Source organism: Rousettus aegyptiacus, unplaced genomic scaffold (assembly GCF_014176215.1).
Source record: "Rousettus aegyptiacus isolate mRouAeg1 unplaced genomic scaffold, mRouAeg1.p scaffold_m13_p_4, whole genome shotgun sequence".
NCBI classification, from domain to species: Eukaryota; Metazoa; Chordata; class Mammalia; order Chiroptera; family Pteropodidae; genus Rousettus; species Rousettus aegyptiacus.
Window position 1 is genome coordinate 95,963,976 of NW_023416307.1, and position 19,387 is coordinate 95,983,362.

Here is a 19,387-nt window from a genome sequence, read left to right on the forward strand (position 1 = left end):
ATAAAAATTTTTCTAAAACCTTTTACCACATTTTCATATTATTAATCCAATTTATTTATATTCATTTAGAGTTACAGGAAAATAAGTAATATATTGAGTATGAAATACATACCACAGGATTTTCAAAAATCTGCCAGAGGTCATTGTTATAATGGGAAGTATTGTAATTAGCAGTTGATAATAGTCTTCCAAATTCATGTCTATTAGAAATGTACATAAATACACCCTATATGCCAAAAAATAAGAGTATTAACAATCTTGAAGTACAAGAAAATATATATATATAAGCAGGAAAAATATATGAAATATTAATTTTGACTTTTATATGTTCATTCATGAACATGCATTTTTATTTTTCATATAAAACATGCATGATTGAAAATTTTAGTTCAAAATTTTGATTAATTTTGAACTAAGACACCACACAAAACTAATTGATAGCACTGACACTCAACTGAAAAAAGAGAAGAGGAAGAATGGACTGTTTTTATCCCTTTCTCATTGATCCTAGAAGTAGACATCAGGGAAAAAATTCCTGTTTGAAAGCAGAAATATTTTTGAGATACCAAAGTGCAATTAATTGTACCTCTTTTGGCTTCTTTTCCTTTCAAAGAACACATCACATTTTTAAACAAGAATTCAAATGTCAATATTACTTCATCAATCTATTTTATTCTTATTGCCCTAATGTTTAAAAACAGAACACAGAAATTATTCGTGCATTACAAGGCAGCTAAAGAAAATCAGTCTCACATCCTTGTTCCAAACCAAAGAAATGTGGCAAACATCACTAAGGTAACGTTGTTTCTTTTTGTACCTGTTTTAATAATAAAAGGATTATTTATTAATAATAAAAGATTAATGAAAGTGCTCAAACCTCATTTTTATCAAGATGTACTTTATACTTACTCCTACATCTCTCACTTAACAAAAAGAAAAACTAGTGAAAGGAACTTGGGTTTTACTTTCTCATCTACTAATCATAAAGTGTAAATCATCCCAAAGACCTAAGGGTTAACTATTACACAATACCCAATCCCCAATACACAAAACTTACACATATATGCAGAATCGAAACCAATAAATACCAACAATTTACCAAGCTAAATGAAAAAAAGACTCAAAGAAATATTACTGCTAGGCAATATACCATACTAGTTCTAATTAAATAAAGAAAAATAAATAAAAATAAATAAAAAGAACACCTTTGGGGGGCTGAGCATTTGGAATGTTTCCGGAGTAGGGGAGTCTTTTTCCCTTTGTAATGTCTAAAATGAAGAGAAGCATTGGGTAAGTTGACCTGCACACCCACTCTCTCAGGTATTCTTAGGTAAATAAAAATAGCAGCCTCTGATGAAAAGCTGACATTCTGAAATATCCTTGATAGACAACATGCAGAACAAGCAAAGCTTATAGCGCACACAAAGAGAACTCCAGCCGCTTCTGGGTTTTGTTTTTGTTTTTGTTTTTTTCTGGTCAAACATAAATCCAAGCTCATTCCTTAGTAGAACTTTCATTAGAAACAACATTAAGGCAAAGGAGAAAATGTGTGTAAGACAGGCCATTCCAGGATGTGCTGTTGAGTCAAATTAGCCAAACATGAGCACAAATTACAATTACAGGTTTTGAGGATATTCGACATAACAATGCACATAGGTTTATAGGAAAAACAAACATACTCAAACAACACATGCCTTTAAAAACTAATAAAAAAACACTTGCCAACTTTTCTGATTTTTCCCAAAATCATATTTGCTTACATAACTTTGAATAAAATAATCCAATCCTTTATAAAACAGAAAAACATATAAATATGTTTTAATACATATTTATACATTTTGAAAACAAATTATTTCTACAGTCATTTAAGTTTTATAATAAGAGTATATCTGTAGAATAGCAATGTATCATTAATTTTTTACATAGATTAAATAGACTATTTACCTCATTTCTTCTCGTAATTTAGTGGTAAAGAACCTGCTTTTTAAAAGTATGGCGTTAATAATGACAGAGAAAGTATGGACATTGATTTTAAGAACAAAAGTGTGTTCTTAAATGTATAATCATTTCATCCAGGCTTTACCGAATTAAATTAGCGCAAATTTTTACTACAGAATTTCAAATAGAAGACTAATTCTTAAAAAGAAAAGCTGACTTGTAATAAATTCATGTTTATTATTGAAATCTTATTGTTGCTTATGAATAAGCCTAAGGACCAACCTAACACTTTTCAAATGTTTCTATAGGTAATTATTCACAAATTCTTCATAACTGTTTCCAATTTTTCAACAGAGAATCAAAAAAAATGGCAAGTCTTTACAATTAGAAAGAAAAAGAGCATCAAAAGACAATGACACATCAACTGGAAAGCAAGCCATCTTATAAGAACATCAAGCAAGCCATCAATTTACAGCCTACCATTTCTCTAGCATTTCGGCAAAGAGCCATATCAGGATCCAGTTTATCTCGAACGAAATAGTTTCTTTCATTCATCTCTGATCGGAGTGTCTTTCCTTTAATTAAGTAGACATTAGCCATGTATGGGACATTCCATATCCCTCTGAAAGTGAAGAAAACACATTCCAAACTAACACAAATACAAAACAGTTTTATTTTTATATTTTAAAAATAAGTGCCTTGTAGTTTTAAAATTTTGAATACATAAATTATTAAATCAAATTGCATGTAAATGCAAACATATTTAATGATATTTGACAGATGTATGTGTGTGTATATATGTATACATATATATATACACACATAGATATGATACACATATATAGATGAGACTATTTGGTATCCATTACATTTTATGAGATAAATCACTATCTTCCTAGATAAACTTTATTTTAAGGTTGATATCTGGTATTTCGGCTGTTATCTCTCAGTTGTTACAGTTACATTTTAATATATTGTTGTACAGAAGGTGTTTCCATTTAAGATCAAGCAGTTTGATAGCAAAAATAATCACATACAACTGGTGGTTTGCTAGACCCAGCTTACACTTGCTCCCCAGAGATGACCTGTAGCTTCACTTCTCAAGTCTACGCTTATTGACTTCACATTAGGAGCGTGAAATCAGCCCATGGCAGAGTATTCACACCACAAAAATTGGCAAACACTGCAAATCAGGGCACCTCCAATCCCAAGAACTTGTTGGTAGAATTTAGCAGCATACCACTGAATATAGCCTAAAATTCTCCTAAAATATATTCTCTCGATATTCATTAAGCCATCTAAAAACTACTGTATTAAAAGGAAGATATGGCCTACGGCCATGGCACTCTGAACAAGCAAGATCCTTTCTGATCTCGGAAGCTAAGCAGGGTCAGGCCTGGTTAGTACTTGGATGGGAAACCATCCAGGAAGACCAGGAGCTGTAGGCATAAAAAATAAAAAATAAAAAATTAGGGATTGTAAGCTGACAAGGTCTTTGCAATCTGTGAGGTCAACCAAGGGTTTCTTTGCCTAAAAAAATAAAAATAAAAATAAAAATAAATAAATAAATAAATAAATAAATAAATAAATAAATAAATAAATAAATAAATGGAAGATATAAAAAATACGGCCAAAAGAGCATGAGTGTTAGGAGGTACATTATTTTGTCCATCATTTTTTCCCATGGATCTGTCTCCTCACTCTAAACATGACTCACTTCTTAAGAACAGTATAAGGCTTCACCTGAAGAAATATGCCTGTTGGTTTTAGAGAACGGAAAGGGAAGATCTTAACCAAGGCAATGTAGTTAGATATTAAAAGAAATATATCATTTTGGTTTACTAGATGAGCCTAAAAGAAGTGGTCATAAAAAGTATACAGTGTAGCATCTGAATTCAGAAATTAATCACTGGCAGAGTGCGCAGTGCTGTACTTTTGAAGGTAAAGACACACACACTTGTATGTCAGAAGATACCATTCCTTCAAGCAGATTTTGTACATGAACTGTATTCTTGTATTAACTAGAACAAAAAATCTCTACCTTATTATTTTCCTTACACTTTAGACAATGACAAGAGATTGAACAGAGAAACACCAGTGCCTACAACAACTTAAATGAATCATGAATTCTCTATTCTCCTTCTGTGAACTTTTATTCTGCTATGTCCACAGATAATATCAGGCATATAGACTACTCAAATCATCTCAGAGATAATATAAGCACTTTGAAACTACAGAATACTATCTTAATAGTGTTTTCTCAGCTATCATGCTTCTTAATTGCAACAAAAGTCTTTATCACATTTAGATCATTCATATTGACTTACTATTTTCACACCTATTACTATTTTCACAAACAAAACATCTTTTTGCTGCTCAATTGTTCAACAAGAAGCACGTAATTTTTTTTTCTAAATTTAAGGGCATATGTTTTTAGTCACAAAAGAATGTTTTTCTCTTGTTAATTGGACTGATGTATCTGAGAAATTAGGCAAAGCACTTAACATCTCAGTCACTCCGGTCCATTGTCTACATAAAAATAAAAGTGACATTCTTCCCTAATATTACCTTAGTAAAAAACATTATTTCAACTGTGATTATTTTTTAGTTTAAAAAATATCAACTGTTGTACCTGAAATCAATATCAATCATACACACACTCTGTAATAAGTATATTTGTTTCTAATTCTAGAAATTAGTATCAGATATTAGTGAAGAAACTTATCTTTAAAGCAGAATATTTGCTATTTTACACAAGAAACTCTTAAAATAGGAAATGTTAGAAGGTTTGGATTCTCAGTGTTACTTTTGTTTGCTCATTTATAAGTTTTAAAAGCTATCAAAATAATTTTCATCCTGGCCACTAAATATATTAGCTAAATTCCCTTTGTAAACTTTTAACTAAAGAATGTTATTACTCTTCTAACAAACTAAGATGGGCTACCTATAGTAACCATATACTGTCTCTTAGTATTTCCCACAACAGTGAGTTTGCTACTTTAAATACTGAAAACTCAAAAAACTTTTTTCTATAAAATACTAGTTTGCACTAGTATTTCAGGATCTCAAGTGTTCAAGTTTCCAAATTTTCATTAAACATAAAGAAAAAAAGAAGATAGTAAAAAAATTCAAGTAATATTAACAAGACCGCATCTTAGATCATGATATTTTATGTTGAAAAATTATGTAACTTACATTCTATTTCCTTGAACAATATCCACATAATCTTCTGATCGAGCATAGTATCCATCGGGACTCAGTGCTCCCCAGAAGTTGGACCAAAGCTTTCCATGACGAGTTACGAGAGGGGCAATGATCTTTCTAAAGAGAGGAAAAAAAATCTAGGTAATTATTTATTTTTAAATTACCACAGAATTATGTGTTTTGGGCTTAGCATGACACATAAAACAACAAAGTTCATTTAACACACATATAGTTAGTCCAAAAAACTAAAAGCAAAATAAAATAGAAAAATTTTTTCCCAACACTTTTTCTTAAGTACACTGCTGGTTTTCAATAACATTGCTTAAAGAGGAACAAAAAATTGAAAATGCGACTGAAAGTTTAAAAATGACTTTTAAAAGTCCCTTATACACAAAAAGTGAAACTATCTTAATTATTTAAATATTTCAGAAAGTATACCATATGAAATCAAATATTTTCATTGTTATTAGCAAGACATAGTTCATGGTATATTAAAGTATTCAATAAATATCTGTTGAATAAAAAAAATGAATGATAGGCTGAAATACTTATAAATAGGTCAGTTTTCCTAAAGTTGTCATAAATTACTTTAAAGTACATTTCCTTTCTCTCTTCCTTTTCCCTCCTCTCCCCTCCCATCCTTTCCCTTCTCTTCCTTTCCTTCCTTCCTTCCTTTCCTTTCTTTCTTTCCTTTCTTTCTTTTTTCTTTATTGGTTACTTTTAAAATAGTGCTAGCCCTGGCAACACCAAACATTTTTCTAGTCCTTTATTTTAGAAAACAAAATAGAGGAGAACTGCCATAATGCCTACATACCCACCAGGAAAGTAACCCCTCTAAGACGAGCATGTTACATATGCAAAACATGCCAGATTTCTTCTTAAGAAAATCTTATTTATAATGTGTCAACATTTCACAAATAGGGTAACAAAGTATGAAGTTCCTCTAGAATTACTTCTAAAATGAAGTGCATGGTGGCGATACCTCACAATTTAAGAAAAGCTTGAAAAACTCCTCCAAGAAGTCTATGAACCAATTATTCTCCACAGAAAACCTATTCTACAACACACCAATCTTGTGAAGATCAGGTGTGCCCTTCCTTTCTCTTACTTATAGAAAAGTAAAACAGTCTATAAAAACGCAACATGCAAAATAATAATGGTTTTGGTTTATTTTTCCTGGTTCCTATTAAAATGAAATGTTGACCAGAAACACCATTCTTTTGTTTAAAATAGAGATATGTAGATATAGATAGACAGATATAGATATAGATATAATAGATATAACAGAGAATCTACGTATTATGTTAACTTAAGAAATGATAATTCAATGTCAATAACTGAAAAGATCAAATATTTAATAGAAAAAAATCTTGTAATTTATAATCCCAGTTGCCTGCCAAAGAGGAATGAGCAAAGAAATGTTGAAGATCAAAATTTTTCTTTTGTGTGTGCCTCACTGTTTTTAAGTATGGAAATACAAGAACAGCAGCTGAGAGACGATAAATTGCACTGAATAACTGAAGGAGTAAAATTTGGAGCAAGGCAAAAAATAACAGAGACAGGAAAAGGAGAGAGAAAAAGGAGCTTATGTTCCCTAAGTTGTGGGCCACCTCCTGCCCCTCTAAACCCTCAGTCAAGTCCACTAAATCTTGCAATAGTCTTGTTATATGTAAATTCTTTATGAAAACTACATGCTTGGATACAGAAGCATATGATATTAATCTAATCTTTTGATAAGTAACAGAAATGTATGGAATTGGAGAAATAACCTAAGTTTTATTGGCTCTTCAAGGGGCAAGGGCCCCAGATGGCATTTGAATTACTTGAGGGGAATTTTTATATTTTACAAGGTTTGAAACATTAGATTGATACTAAGAGGGATATATGTTAAATATATAGTATAAATTCATTAAATAATTTACTACAAGAATAATGATGGATATGTACCTATTCATAGTTGTATAGTGGGGCTGTATATAGATAAATACTGAGATGTCTCAGATTTTGAAGTAATAAATGAATTGTCAAATTGACAAATCACATTATACATAGGGTGGGTTAGCAGAGCATAATAGATTTTTCATACATTTTATTCGGCAAAATATAAAGTAATTCTAACATTTCACAGCTAACCATTCTGTCATGAGAAATAACTGAGTTAATAAATGAAAACACACTTAAAACAATACCTGGCACTTGAGCATTCATTAAAGGTAGGCTATAAGTAGAAGTATTAATAATAACTACTATTAGTAGTAGCAGTAGTATTAATAAGTGAAGATTTAATATCATTATAAGCTGGTATAGATGGTGTCTTTTTCCCATTTCAATTCAGTTAAATGAAAGTAAGTACAGTGATAATTAGTTCAGTACAGATCTGGCTGTGAAATAATTTGTACGTTTGAAGCTTCTATCAAATTCTAAGAACTACAACTCTGTTTGCAGTAACTTTTTAGGTTGAAACTTTTATAAAATTCTACTTTAAAAACATCTATGGTGATTCAAACAATTCCAAATTTTACTAGTATCAGATATATCATAATTTCAACTAGCTTTAACTATAAAAATAGGCCTAATAAAATTGACAAACATCATATTTCTGATTATCACTAATACTAAATACTTCTAATATTCATCACATTGTTTTCTATTTGCTTCACTTGAAACAAAACTAATTAATTAGAATTGAAAGTTTAAAAAATATAGTAAATAATGTTAATTCCCTAAATTTGCTCCTATTATTTCTACTGATAAGTCATTTTAGTGTGTCCACATAGACAAAGAAAATGACAACCATGAAAAAAAATGAATTGACATTAAACTTTATACAGTACCTGTTTTGTTCAATCAAAATTTTTAAAGTCCTTGGGTTTGTCAGAATCACATCTGCATCTACACTAAAGTAGTAATCACAATTTTTATCCTGACGGCAAAAATCCCTGACATCGAAAAGAAATAAAATAAGAATTAGATAAAATAAATATTTTCTGTTGAAAAATGTTGACATAAGCTTATACATAAAAAAGGGTTACTCTAATATAGTTTTCTAACCAAATAGTAAGAAATATCAAAAAGGATTACTATTCTCTTAAATTTCAAAATGGTCAATTTAGCAACACAGATGTTCACAGGTAAATCAACACTAAAAGTTTTAGGCCAGGTGAAATATATTTTCAGCCACTAAATATTTTAAGGCATCAAACATTAAGTCAGAATGGCAATTTATAATTAGCATTAAATCTTTTCTAAAAGCGAAAAATAATTTACCCCAATGAATTTATCAACAACTTTTTTTTCACAGATCAAAATGTTTCTGTGTGCACACACACACTGCAAAATCTTGTATATCCAACAACTCTGTTTTAAGTGAATCTTGGAGATACAAGTGAACGACTCAAGATAGTAATACTTTTTGAACTTGATTTGCATGGGATTCTTTCTAAGATAGTTATTCCCCTGCATCTCATCAGGGACACTCACTATGATGTTATCTTTTCCTGGTAATGTCTGTAGTGCTATTATCAGGCACACAAAGGAATGAACTACTTGTGATATCTGAAATGGTTCCAAGTATTGCGGTTTCTACATTTGGGGTTCTCTCTGGGCTCCCAGTTATTACTCTCAACCACTGTGAGTGTGTATGTCCATACCATGTTTATTTCTAAGCAACTGACAAATGACACAACAGGCAGGAAAGTTTATAAAAACTATACAAATAATTTAACAAAAATAAGTTTAATAAGGATCCAAGGATTCTCCAATGAGTAAGTTATGGAAACATAAGTGAAAACATCTGTTTGGTTTTTCTGTGGTCTGTTTTCCCTCCTATTCCTTTAACCCTGGCACCAGGGTATCCATCACATGGGGCTCTGAGCTTTCACAGCACAAGAACATCTTCCAATGAGAAGTCACCAAGACTTACTTACCTTTTCATCAGCAGCTCTTTACTCACTGCCTGGCATATTCAATTAACATGTACTGAATAAAAGACTGCTATGCTACTACCAGAATTTTATTAGTAATCTGTCTGGAGTATTAAAGGGGCTAAACAAAGGACCAAAAATATTTCTTCTTGTTACAGTATTTTCAAGTCAGTAGCTAACTTAAAAGTAGGAATACCCATTTTCCCCCTCAGTCTAAAATACACATTTTTACCACATACAACCTTTAAATTGCAAACATTTAAATAACTGCTTATATAATTCATACTTTCATTTGTTTTTTAAATATTGATCTGAAGTTCAATTAATAGTTTGAATAAATATGCAGACTCTTAGCCATTAAAGTAAAAATGCAAATAACTTCTATGACCCTTTACACATAAGTACATACAAACACAGAAAGAGACTAAGATGTTTGCACACATGCATAAACACACATGGACACAGTGGTGACATCCAAGTTTAGGTACTAATTTTTAAGAAAAGTTGTTTTTATTAAAGTTTCTTTAGTAAAAATAGTTTAAATTTATTAAAACATACATTCCCATGTTTCTGGCTTCAGCTTGACTTAGATTTTCTTCTGGTCCTACTATTTTTATAGTACTGATTTCTTGTTTAGCTTTATCAAAAAACACCTTGATGTCCTTTTCATGATAAACTTCCTGTAACATATTTAAAAATAAAAAATTAGTGATAAAATAATATATTAAAATGACTGAAATATTCATATCTAAGGATATGTTCAGATTCAAAGTTGTGAGGTCCATAGTCACTCAATTACAGACAAAATGATAATCAAATTAGGTGATATTTAAGTATCACCTAAATGTCATGTGAAAATATAAAATAGATACATATCAATATTTTTTTAAAGAGAAGATACTTGAAAATTCTTTTAACATTCACTCTTAGGTCCTTGCATAACTATTTAAAATCCTGGGTGCTATAAAATGTATCAGGTGGCACATAAATAATTCATGGCCTAAGAATCTTAGACGTGTTATAAAATATCCATGAAAAATGTCTATTAAACCTAATAGATATTAAACTAAGTTATAAATAATCACTCTATAAAATAAATATTATTATATTCTGTGAAGTCAGAAAAGAAATTTGTCATATACTTTTTTTGTTTTTACAAAAAAGTGTTTAACAAAATTTTACTGATGGGACATAAAAGTCATCAAATTAGTATGATTAGACTGTGCTAAAACTTTGATAAGATTATCTGTCTCCATCATTAGAGCATTTTAATGTATCAAATCTCATTATTTTTGAAAGCTTTTTATAGCCTGTTAAAACTAATCACAAAAAAAAAAGCTACAGAGAGTTAATTTTAAGTAAAAGAAAAACTCCAGCCATCAAAGAGTTTTAGGTCCTATAAAAGGAGGAAAGGCATCAATAAAAGAATACATAAAAACAAAACACTTTATATAATTACAAAGCAAATAAATGCTCAATGATCCAACCTATTAAACTTATTTTAGCTAGTTTTCTGTAAATTTAAAATATTCTTTGGAAGAGGCAAATGATAAGCTGATGTACATTAGGAATAAATAATAGTGGTAAATAAAAGTATTAAGACAGAAAAGAGAATATAATATACTTCATAGCTATTGAGTTTTTCTAGATGATCTTAAATACCAACTGTTTTAACAGGAAAAACACAAGTCAATGGAAAAATACTGAGGAAAAAATATCTTTATGTTTAGATTACATGTGGGAGGTGTTTGGGAAGCTCTGAATATTTCTGAAGGAAATGATAATATCAAACTGCTTGGGGAGGAACATGCCATTGTGTAATTAATCAAAAGAATACTCTATCTGGAAGCTATTTCAAGTTCTCATGTTATGGCATTACCATAAATACTAAAACTAACCCAAAGGCAAAGGAATATAAGGTCCTTTGACATTTTTTAATTATATATTAAATTGAGCCATAGGAAATAGCTGATACTCAACCATTTTTGATCTACGAAACTGGCAGTTTCATGCGGCTCATCCCAATATTATACCCGTTTTAGACTCTAAAATCATTAGTTCCTAAAAATGCAGGTCAGTAACTATGCTGAAAATCCCCTACTTAATTTAACCCAATGGATGTTTTTTTTACAAAAATAACAAACAAAAAAAATATTTCCAAAGAAAATAAAAAATACTTTTCATACAAAATATTTATTTCTCAAATACTTACTTTGTTATGAATAAAGACTTTAAGTGCTTCTTTAGGGTAATCCAGTGTCAACAATATGTCCAGAAATCGAGATAGGAAAGGGGTTGGTTGTTCAATAAAAATACCTATTGTTACATTTGGATAGACCTTTGTTTTATGGCAAACATAAGAAAAAAATATCATTACAAATGGTTGGGGAAGTCAAAAACATAAGTAAATGACCACGTATTGTGTTATTACCAGAATTATAGAAAGACTTCTTTATAATACCTTTTTGAAATCAATTTTTAAAGCCTGAATTTAAGGATTAAATATTTTTTAAAACCCATGTATGTTAAATGCTAAATTAGGTACCTCTCCCCATCTTTTCACATATGATACTTCACATGTCCCTTTGTTATCTGAACTATAACATTTGCTTGCTTTGAAGTATACCTCATATACAGTTGTACCTCTTTATCAATTAATTCACCCAAACATTTATTACTAAATGAATAAAAAGACACAAACAACTAGAGAAGCTGAATAGCTATCCTCTAGGAGTTCTAAATCTAATAGGGGAAAAAATAAAAAATGTAATACAATTCTCCCTTACTAAATAAGGTAATGTATTTCATTTAAATTTCAGAATAACCTTAAAAGTTATTATAACCAAATTTACATGTGAAAAAATGGGATTTTGAGAAGCAACCCAGAACACATAAATTTGGGCTTCAATATACTATATGTCCATTATCAATCTAAGTTCATTTTTACATACTAATGATAACAGCAATAATAGTTAACATTTATTGAAGGTTTAGCACTTCATATATGTATAAAATTTATACATATAAAATATCATTTTAAATGTTATATATATATATACACGTATAACATATATAAAATTTTATGCAACCCTACTATTAACCTTCTGAGATAACCACTATTATTTTACACATAAAGAACCTTGCTTATGTCCCACATGTAAAAATATGATAGGCCTGAGATCTTAACTACTTATATAATTTTTATTTTTATATCAATTGCATAGTAAATAAACATAAAACACGTAAGAAATTTGTTTTGCATAACAGAATGGTTTTCCTTTCTACTATGTTTTAACAGCCTGAAAGAAAAAATGGCTTAAGAATCAAGAGATTTACTCTTGTATGAGAAAAAGATAAGATAAAAAATTTTACTATAAACATTGTTCTAAATTGGCACCAGAAAGTTTATGTAAATGAAACAGATAAAAAGTATTAACTCTCCCTCCAGAGAACAACACTACTTCCTGCAAAAAAGATCAGGATGAATTTTTAAACATCATGATGCGGCTTCATTCAAAAATATTCTGGCATTCTTTCCAGATAGGAAATATTCAGTTTGTTACTTGAAAGACTGGCTAAAAAATCTTATTTTCAAGTAAAATAGGGCTCTATTTAAAAAGGTCCTAAATGTGTATGAGTAACTCTTTATCTTCCTTTCTGACAGTGATTAGAATAGAAACCATTTAATTCAGGAGACACAGTGTTTTACAGTGAGAGTATTTTGTATTTGTTTAGGTCCAGGAGTTACTAGAACTATATTATTGAGAATTTTATTTTTGTCTATATTAGTTGTACTTAACAGGCATCCTATAGATACTCAATGAACTTATGGTGAATGAAGGAAGGAATCTGCCTTACTGACAAAAACCATCCCTAAAGTCAACACACATAATAGTCTTACAGGTTACAAGAACACTTTTTATAAGAAAATTGTTACTATAGGATATCCTAAAACTGATCTGGTTGTTGACGGAAGATAGACTCATAAAAATATTTTATAAATAATTAATATTTCCAATTGCTTGTTTACTCTCAAAGTATAAATAATATACACATTAGTATTCTCATCATAAAGCTCAGTCGATAGTACAATCTACTTAAGAGATTTTATGAAGTTTAAAAGAGTTACTATATGTAAAATACTTTAAAAAGTTGTTAGTAATACAATAATATGTCATTAGCTTTAAATCAAATTTAAAAATCAAGCACAGATAAAACTGGTCAATAAAAATGCTGAAGCATTAAAATCATTTTTTCCTCAATGTTTCTACCAGGTTAGAACAGCCAATAACAGAAAGCTATTAAGTATTAACAACCAAGCCCCTTTTATTAGGGTCAATTATTAGCTGGCTTTGATTTCAAAAATAGTTCAGAAATTTAGCAATTTTCTGAATCATATTTTAGCTTTATAAATCCATTATCAACCATCTTGTCAAAACTACACAATAATGTGCCTTTTTAAAAATCATTGTATTTCACGACAATGTCCTTTTTATTAACATATTTCACACACAGTCAATTCCACTTACATTTACTGCAGATAAGTCAATTGTATCCAATTCACAAAGAGTGCAGCCATTATCCTGTGTCCATGAATTAGGTACATAGTTTCCAAAATAATTCAGAAGAATCTGGTAAAAGAAGGAAAACAGTATTAATAAAAGTAACCCTCTCATCCCATTGTACTTTCATTCCATAAACATGTAACTGGGCCATTTCTTTAAAAATTCTACTAATCTTTATCACTTAGAGGTACACAATGAACAATATTCTCTCCAGACTATGAATCATAAAGCAGGTCAAACTTTGTCAAGAAATGTCAAAAAAAGTGCATTAAAAGTCATAAAGGTCATTTTATTTCTTTATATTATATAATGAATAATACCAGAAGAGAGATGCAATTAGAGAAATATGTCAAACGACTAATCACACCGTTTTAATTGGGCTAATGAGACATTAGCAAAACAACATAAATAAGAGGAGTCATGTGAATAGTAACCTAGTAATAAGATAAATATAATTAAAGGCTCAGCACAGATACCTACAGTGAATGAGGCAGTGGCAACATGACCTCTTACCAACAATCATCACCATATGAAGCAAATATTGTATAAACTTTATTATTAAAAGGCACTAAACTATGCTACCTATAAACCAGGCTTCTGGACAGTGATTCAGAGACACTTAATTTCAGGAAAGAAAGCTTGCAGATTAAAACAGACCTAGAACAAACTCCTAATTACAGTCACCCCACAAATCCTATTAACAACAAATTAAAGTAAAATATTGCTTCGTTACCCACCCCTGTCAGATCTCTCAGAGCATCTCTTTTGTAACTAGCCTTCCTCTTTCCTTAAGCATCTATTGGTACTCATGTAAAAACTGTGTCCTTGTGTGTGTTTTGGATGGGGAAGAGGGTATGGGAAAAGCAATGGAGAAAAGAGATAAATATACTAAGATACGTTCTTAGCTCTGGAACAAATCTTACATATCCATAGGGAAAATTCTGCCAATTTACTTTTAAAAAATTACTACAGTTTCTACTACACTGTTAATACCTGTCATGATATGAACTTTTTTAGTTGTATTTTTTATTATTTCTTTTCACAAACTATTTCACCTCAAAACAGTGAAGCTGTAGCAAACTAGCTTTGGTTGTGACTATGTTACTTTTAAAAGGATGCACCTAAAATCCTTATTATGCTTATGTAATTGTTAAGTTTCCACTGGAAAGGTGAGATAAACTCAAAGGAAAAAGATGTCTATCCATAAATATGATGATCAAAAATGTATAAAAGCACCAAGTTAACTTTTCTAGCTTCCCAATATCCTAAAAAAGATCTTATGGTATAAAATAATTAAGATAATTAGTCCTGCATCATTTTACCAAATTCCTCCAAAACATTTGAGATTCCATCCAAATATTTCTATTGTACTGAAACTGAAATATGCTATGGAAACAAGTATGGTATTAATTACAATGGGAAAAATCTTTGGGTCACACAGATATTGCATATATAGTTACATTCAATCTGTATAGCACACAGAAGACGTGGACAACAACCATTCATATTTCCTCTGAAGTACATAATTAAGGAAACAAATTACAAGATCAGAAATATGTTTATGGCCTTCATCACGGCATTTCAAGAGTCAATGTGGTCATTTTAATGTGCCTCTAAAATAAAAACAAAAAATGTTAGTGTTGCTAAATTAGAAATGCAAATATTAATCATTTGTGTTCTATTCAAAATTATGGTTTTGAAGGAAAAAAATAAAGCAATTCATGTGAAAATGGATCCTTTAGAATATTTGCAAGAGTTCCCCACCACCTCCCCCAAGGCTAGTGGGAAACATAGTTTCGTCTAAAACATCCTAAAAGAATTTTTTAAAAATATGAAAAAAAAAGTTGACCATATCTAAAATTCTTATCTATATATAAAGACTAGTACTTCTCTCATCTCATAAAAAATAAATACTTATTTCATGAATTATTGATCAGTTATTAGAAGAATCTCAATGTGAATATGAAAATGACCAATATTTTGAAAAGGTTAGAGCATAAAAGGCATTCATTTTCAGTCTCAAAATTAAAATTTTATTTTGTAACTTTTCTGCTTTCTACTTTTTACCTCAATTCATTTTCATAGATAATAAAAATATTTTTTAAACCATTACTTTTGACCGGAAACTTCCCTCTTTTGGGTTTCTCATCACAGAGGCAGAGATTATTCACTACCCTAGACCTACATTTACAGCTGTTTTCTTCATTAAAAATTGCAGACATTTATGCTGGCAGGTTTGAAAAGTACAGAAAACTGTTTATGTATTTAGGCTGTTCCGGGCAGTCCTCAGCTACTAAGTGGCAGTACTTTCCTGATCCTTCTTTCACAATATCAAAATGTTTTAGTATGATGTCATTTCACTGGCAAAGAAACTTTTCCAACCACTTCCTTTTTTCCCAAATCATTTTAATTATTCAAGGTCATAGTAACCCAAGCATTATGATTTTCCTGCAAAAAATTAAGGTACCTATTTTTATTACAAATCAAATCAGTTTCAGAAATGACTTGTTTCCATATGCAAATTAGGTGATTTGATCTTGTTCTGTTAAACTTCCGCTTGTATAAAAGAACTATCATTTTCCTAATGATTACCTTAATATGTATATTATCTGATATTTAAAAGAAATGTTAAGTATTAAAATAAACATCTTAGGAGAATGTGAGATCTTGCCCCCCAGCACACATCTTCAGTTTGGCTCAAATAAGTTCTTACAAAACTTCTCAAAAAAAAAAAAAAAAAATCTTATGGTGTGTTACTAACAGTAAATGAGCTTCAAAAATAAAAAGTAAAGCTTTAAACCATAAGTCAGTTTCTATCTACAAACTGAGTTGTATTAGATTACACAGAATAAAAAAACATATTTCAAATAAAATGCTAATTAAAAACACAAATTGCTTATAAAACATTTATGAAAACAAATGAAAAATATGAATGCTCATAGATGAATACTGAAAAGACATAAAACTGAACGTAACTATGAATGAAAACTTTATGGGAGGGTAATGGGATTATAAGGGATTTTAAAAATGATTTAAAAAATTGTTCTTCCTAGTAATAGCATGAGATTTAGAGAAAGTAATTAAGAAATAAACTCATTTTTATATAGTTTGGTCTATAGATACACTATAAACAATTTATCATTTACAACATATATAGTAGTCCCCCTTTTCCCATGGTTGAACTCTCTGAGGTTTCAGCTGTACATGGTCAATCTCGATCCAAAAATAATAAATGAAAATTTCCAGAAATAAACTGCTCATGAGTTTTAAATTGTGCATTGTTCTGAGTAGTATGATGAACTCGAGTTATCCCACTCCCTCCCATCCCTTTGTCCAAGTATCCACACTATATACGCTCCCCACCCATTTGGTCACTTAGTCATTTAGTAGCCTTCTTAGTTACCAGATCAGCTGTCATGGTATCACAGTGCTTGTGCTCAAGTAACCCTATTTTACTTAATAACAGCCCCAAAGTGAAAGAGTAGTGATGCTGGCAATTTAGATATGCCAAAGAGAAGCTGCAAAATGCTTTTTTTTTTTTTTTTTAAGTAAAAAGGTATGTATGTATAGGAAAAAACATAGTGTATATAGGGTTCAGTACTATCTGTAATTTCAGGCAACCACTAGGAGTCTTGGAACATACATCCTACAAATAAGGGGGCACTACTATATTTTTAAATGAAAAAATGGCTCAAATATTTAGTTCAATGTTATGGCACAAAAACCACTGACATTATATTCATCCTTTATTAAATAAAATAATAAGTAAAATTAACTCATAAAAACTCACATACAAATTCTTTCGCCTTTATGATAGTTTAAAATAAAGTTTCGATTTAAAGAGCAATATGCTTTGTTCCTCTGTTAGCCTGCACACAAGGGAAAATGTAATATATTCATGTACTCTATTTAAAATAATATTATTAAATACAGTATTAGCATTAGTGTAATGTTTATTAATATAATCTTTTCTCGATTTTTATATTATACCAAATATAACTTTATAATAAAAAAACTTACTTCATTTTTTTGTTGCCAAATAAAATCATAGGAAGATAGACTAGATAAGTTTGTCAGAGAAAATATAATAGGATCGTCATATTGCTTAAAATGAAAGAAACAGTGTTAGCCCAACGTGCGAATATTTCCTAGAAGACTTAAAATTTCTTAGTATACACAGGTCTTTCTAAATGATCAAGGATTAGTGCTCCTCTTCTTGTGAGAAGTCCTTTAGTCACTCTGTAAAACTCTAGTCAGATTATCCTGGGAATTGAAATGAATTGATAATCACACTAAAATCACTGAGCATCAAGTCTTACCCACGATAGCTAAATTCTCAGGACCAAGTTCCCTCTTTAAAGTCATTTAAATTTTATTAAAATATTACATTACCAAAAAGGAATAGCATACTTGTTTTAGCAGATGTCAGTTTACACAAGTACTGCCTAACGGGCACCAAGGTATGACAGAGAGCTAAAAGAGAAACTGTGAACACTTACACACACACACACACACATACACACACACACACACAATGTAAAGGGCTTCAAAGACAAAATGTACCCATTTATCAAACTTGCCTACGGACAGTTATAGTGACCCACAGCAATTTTATGACTTTTTAGTTTTGCCGGGGGGGGGGGGAGGGGGCAGGGCAGGGCGCAGGGAACTGTCTCAGTACTCTCGAGAATAATGCTAGAATATATTGTTTAGACTCTGACATTTGAATTCCATTTATTGAAAGGCTAATATAGGCTACACATAAGCTGGACCCTGCGGAAATGAAAAAGGAAGGGGATAGATATGATTGCTCTAATTCCCAGGCTAAAGGCCCAGTGTCTAAGAGAAACCAAAGTATAGGTAAATCCCACCCCTTTCCAGTATGTGATATGTACTGTGGATGAAGGTCCAGACATTATAAGCATACAGAGAAGTAAAGGCCTACACTGATACCTAAAAGATGAACAAGACAGAGTAGATGGGTATAGCAAGTGGAAATTAGGGGCAGAGGATTCCAGAATGAGTGAAATGCATGTACAGAAGACTTGAGAAGAAATATGAAACATTCAAAGTAATTCAGTATGGCAGCAGTGGAAGAAAAGAATGATTATGAAAAATGTGTGTGTGGATGTTTGTAGTGTCAGGAATTGGGGAGTAGATGGAATGGTAGACAGGTGACCACTAAAGCAGGAGTAAAATTTTAAAAGAGCCTTATAAATCAAGTTGAAAATCTGGAACTTTATACCTAAATCCGTAAAAGGGCATTACACAGGTGAGTAATGTGGCTCGGTTTCTGCTTCAGCATAATACTCTAGTTCCAGTCTATTGGTGGGCAATTGCTACTGGTGGATAGTTGCAGGTGACCTGAATTAAAAAAGTTGCTATTGGCACTGAGAAAATTAGATAAACCACCATACACCATAGTTAGAATAGCTCTTGGATTGAAAGTGGGAAGCAACTAGAGCCAAAATAAGACCCAGGTTCTGGTTAACCGATTGGGTGGAAAAAGAGGCAGAGCTGGAAGGTCTTGAGCTCTGAGTCTTATAAGACACACAAGTAAATCTACCAATTGGGTATTCAGACCTGGAGCTCAAGAAAAGATTCAGGATTTAAAGCAAGGAATTGAAAATCATCAGCATTAAGAGAGGATTTGCTGGTGCAGGAATGAAACAAATTAACCAAGAATTTGTGTAGAAGAGAAAAGGAAGTAGTCTCAGATACCTGTGGAACATATTAACTAAAACAATATAAGAAGAG

The 19,387-nt window shown here is 30.7% G+C and overlaps 1 protein-coding gene and 1 pseudogene across 2 annotated transcripts in view; one reads left to right on the plus strand and one right to left on the minus strand.

Moving 5' to 3' along the window:
* PLOD2 (procollagen-lysine,2-oxoglutarate 5-dioxygenase 2) overlaps positions 1-19,387 on the minus strand; it is an 89,554-nt gene that overhangs the window by 7,052 nt on the left and 63,115 nt on the right. Inside the window, exons 8-15 of one of the 2 annotated variants that reach the window (XM_016166025.2) lie at positions 13,595-13,696; positions 11,278-11,403; positions 9,624-9,745; positions 7,977-8,081; positions 5,134-5,259; positions 2,419-2,560; positions 1,206-1,268; positions 113-226 (exon numbers count right to left, since the gene is read on the minus strand). In XM_016166025.2, the coding sequence (XP_016021511.2) occupies positions 113-226; positions 1,206-1,268; positions 2,419-2,560; positions 5,134-5,259; positions 7,977-8,081; positions 9,624-9,745; positions 11,278-11,403; positions 13,595-13,696 (900 nt within the window). The remainder of the gene's footprint in view (positions 1-112; positions 227-1,205; positions 1,269-2,418; positions 2,561-5,133; positions 5,260-7,976; positions 8,082-9,623; positions 9,746-11,277; positions 11,404-13,594; positions 13,697-19,387) is intronic. The other variant, XM_016166038.2, reaches the window with a different exon arrangement.
* On the plus strand, positions 3,268-3,386 carry LOC118602098 (annotated as a pseudogene).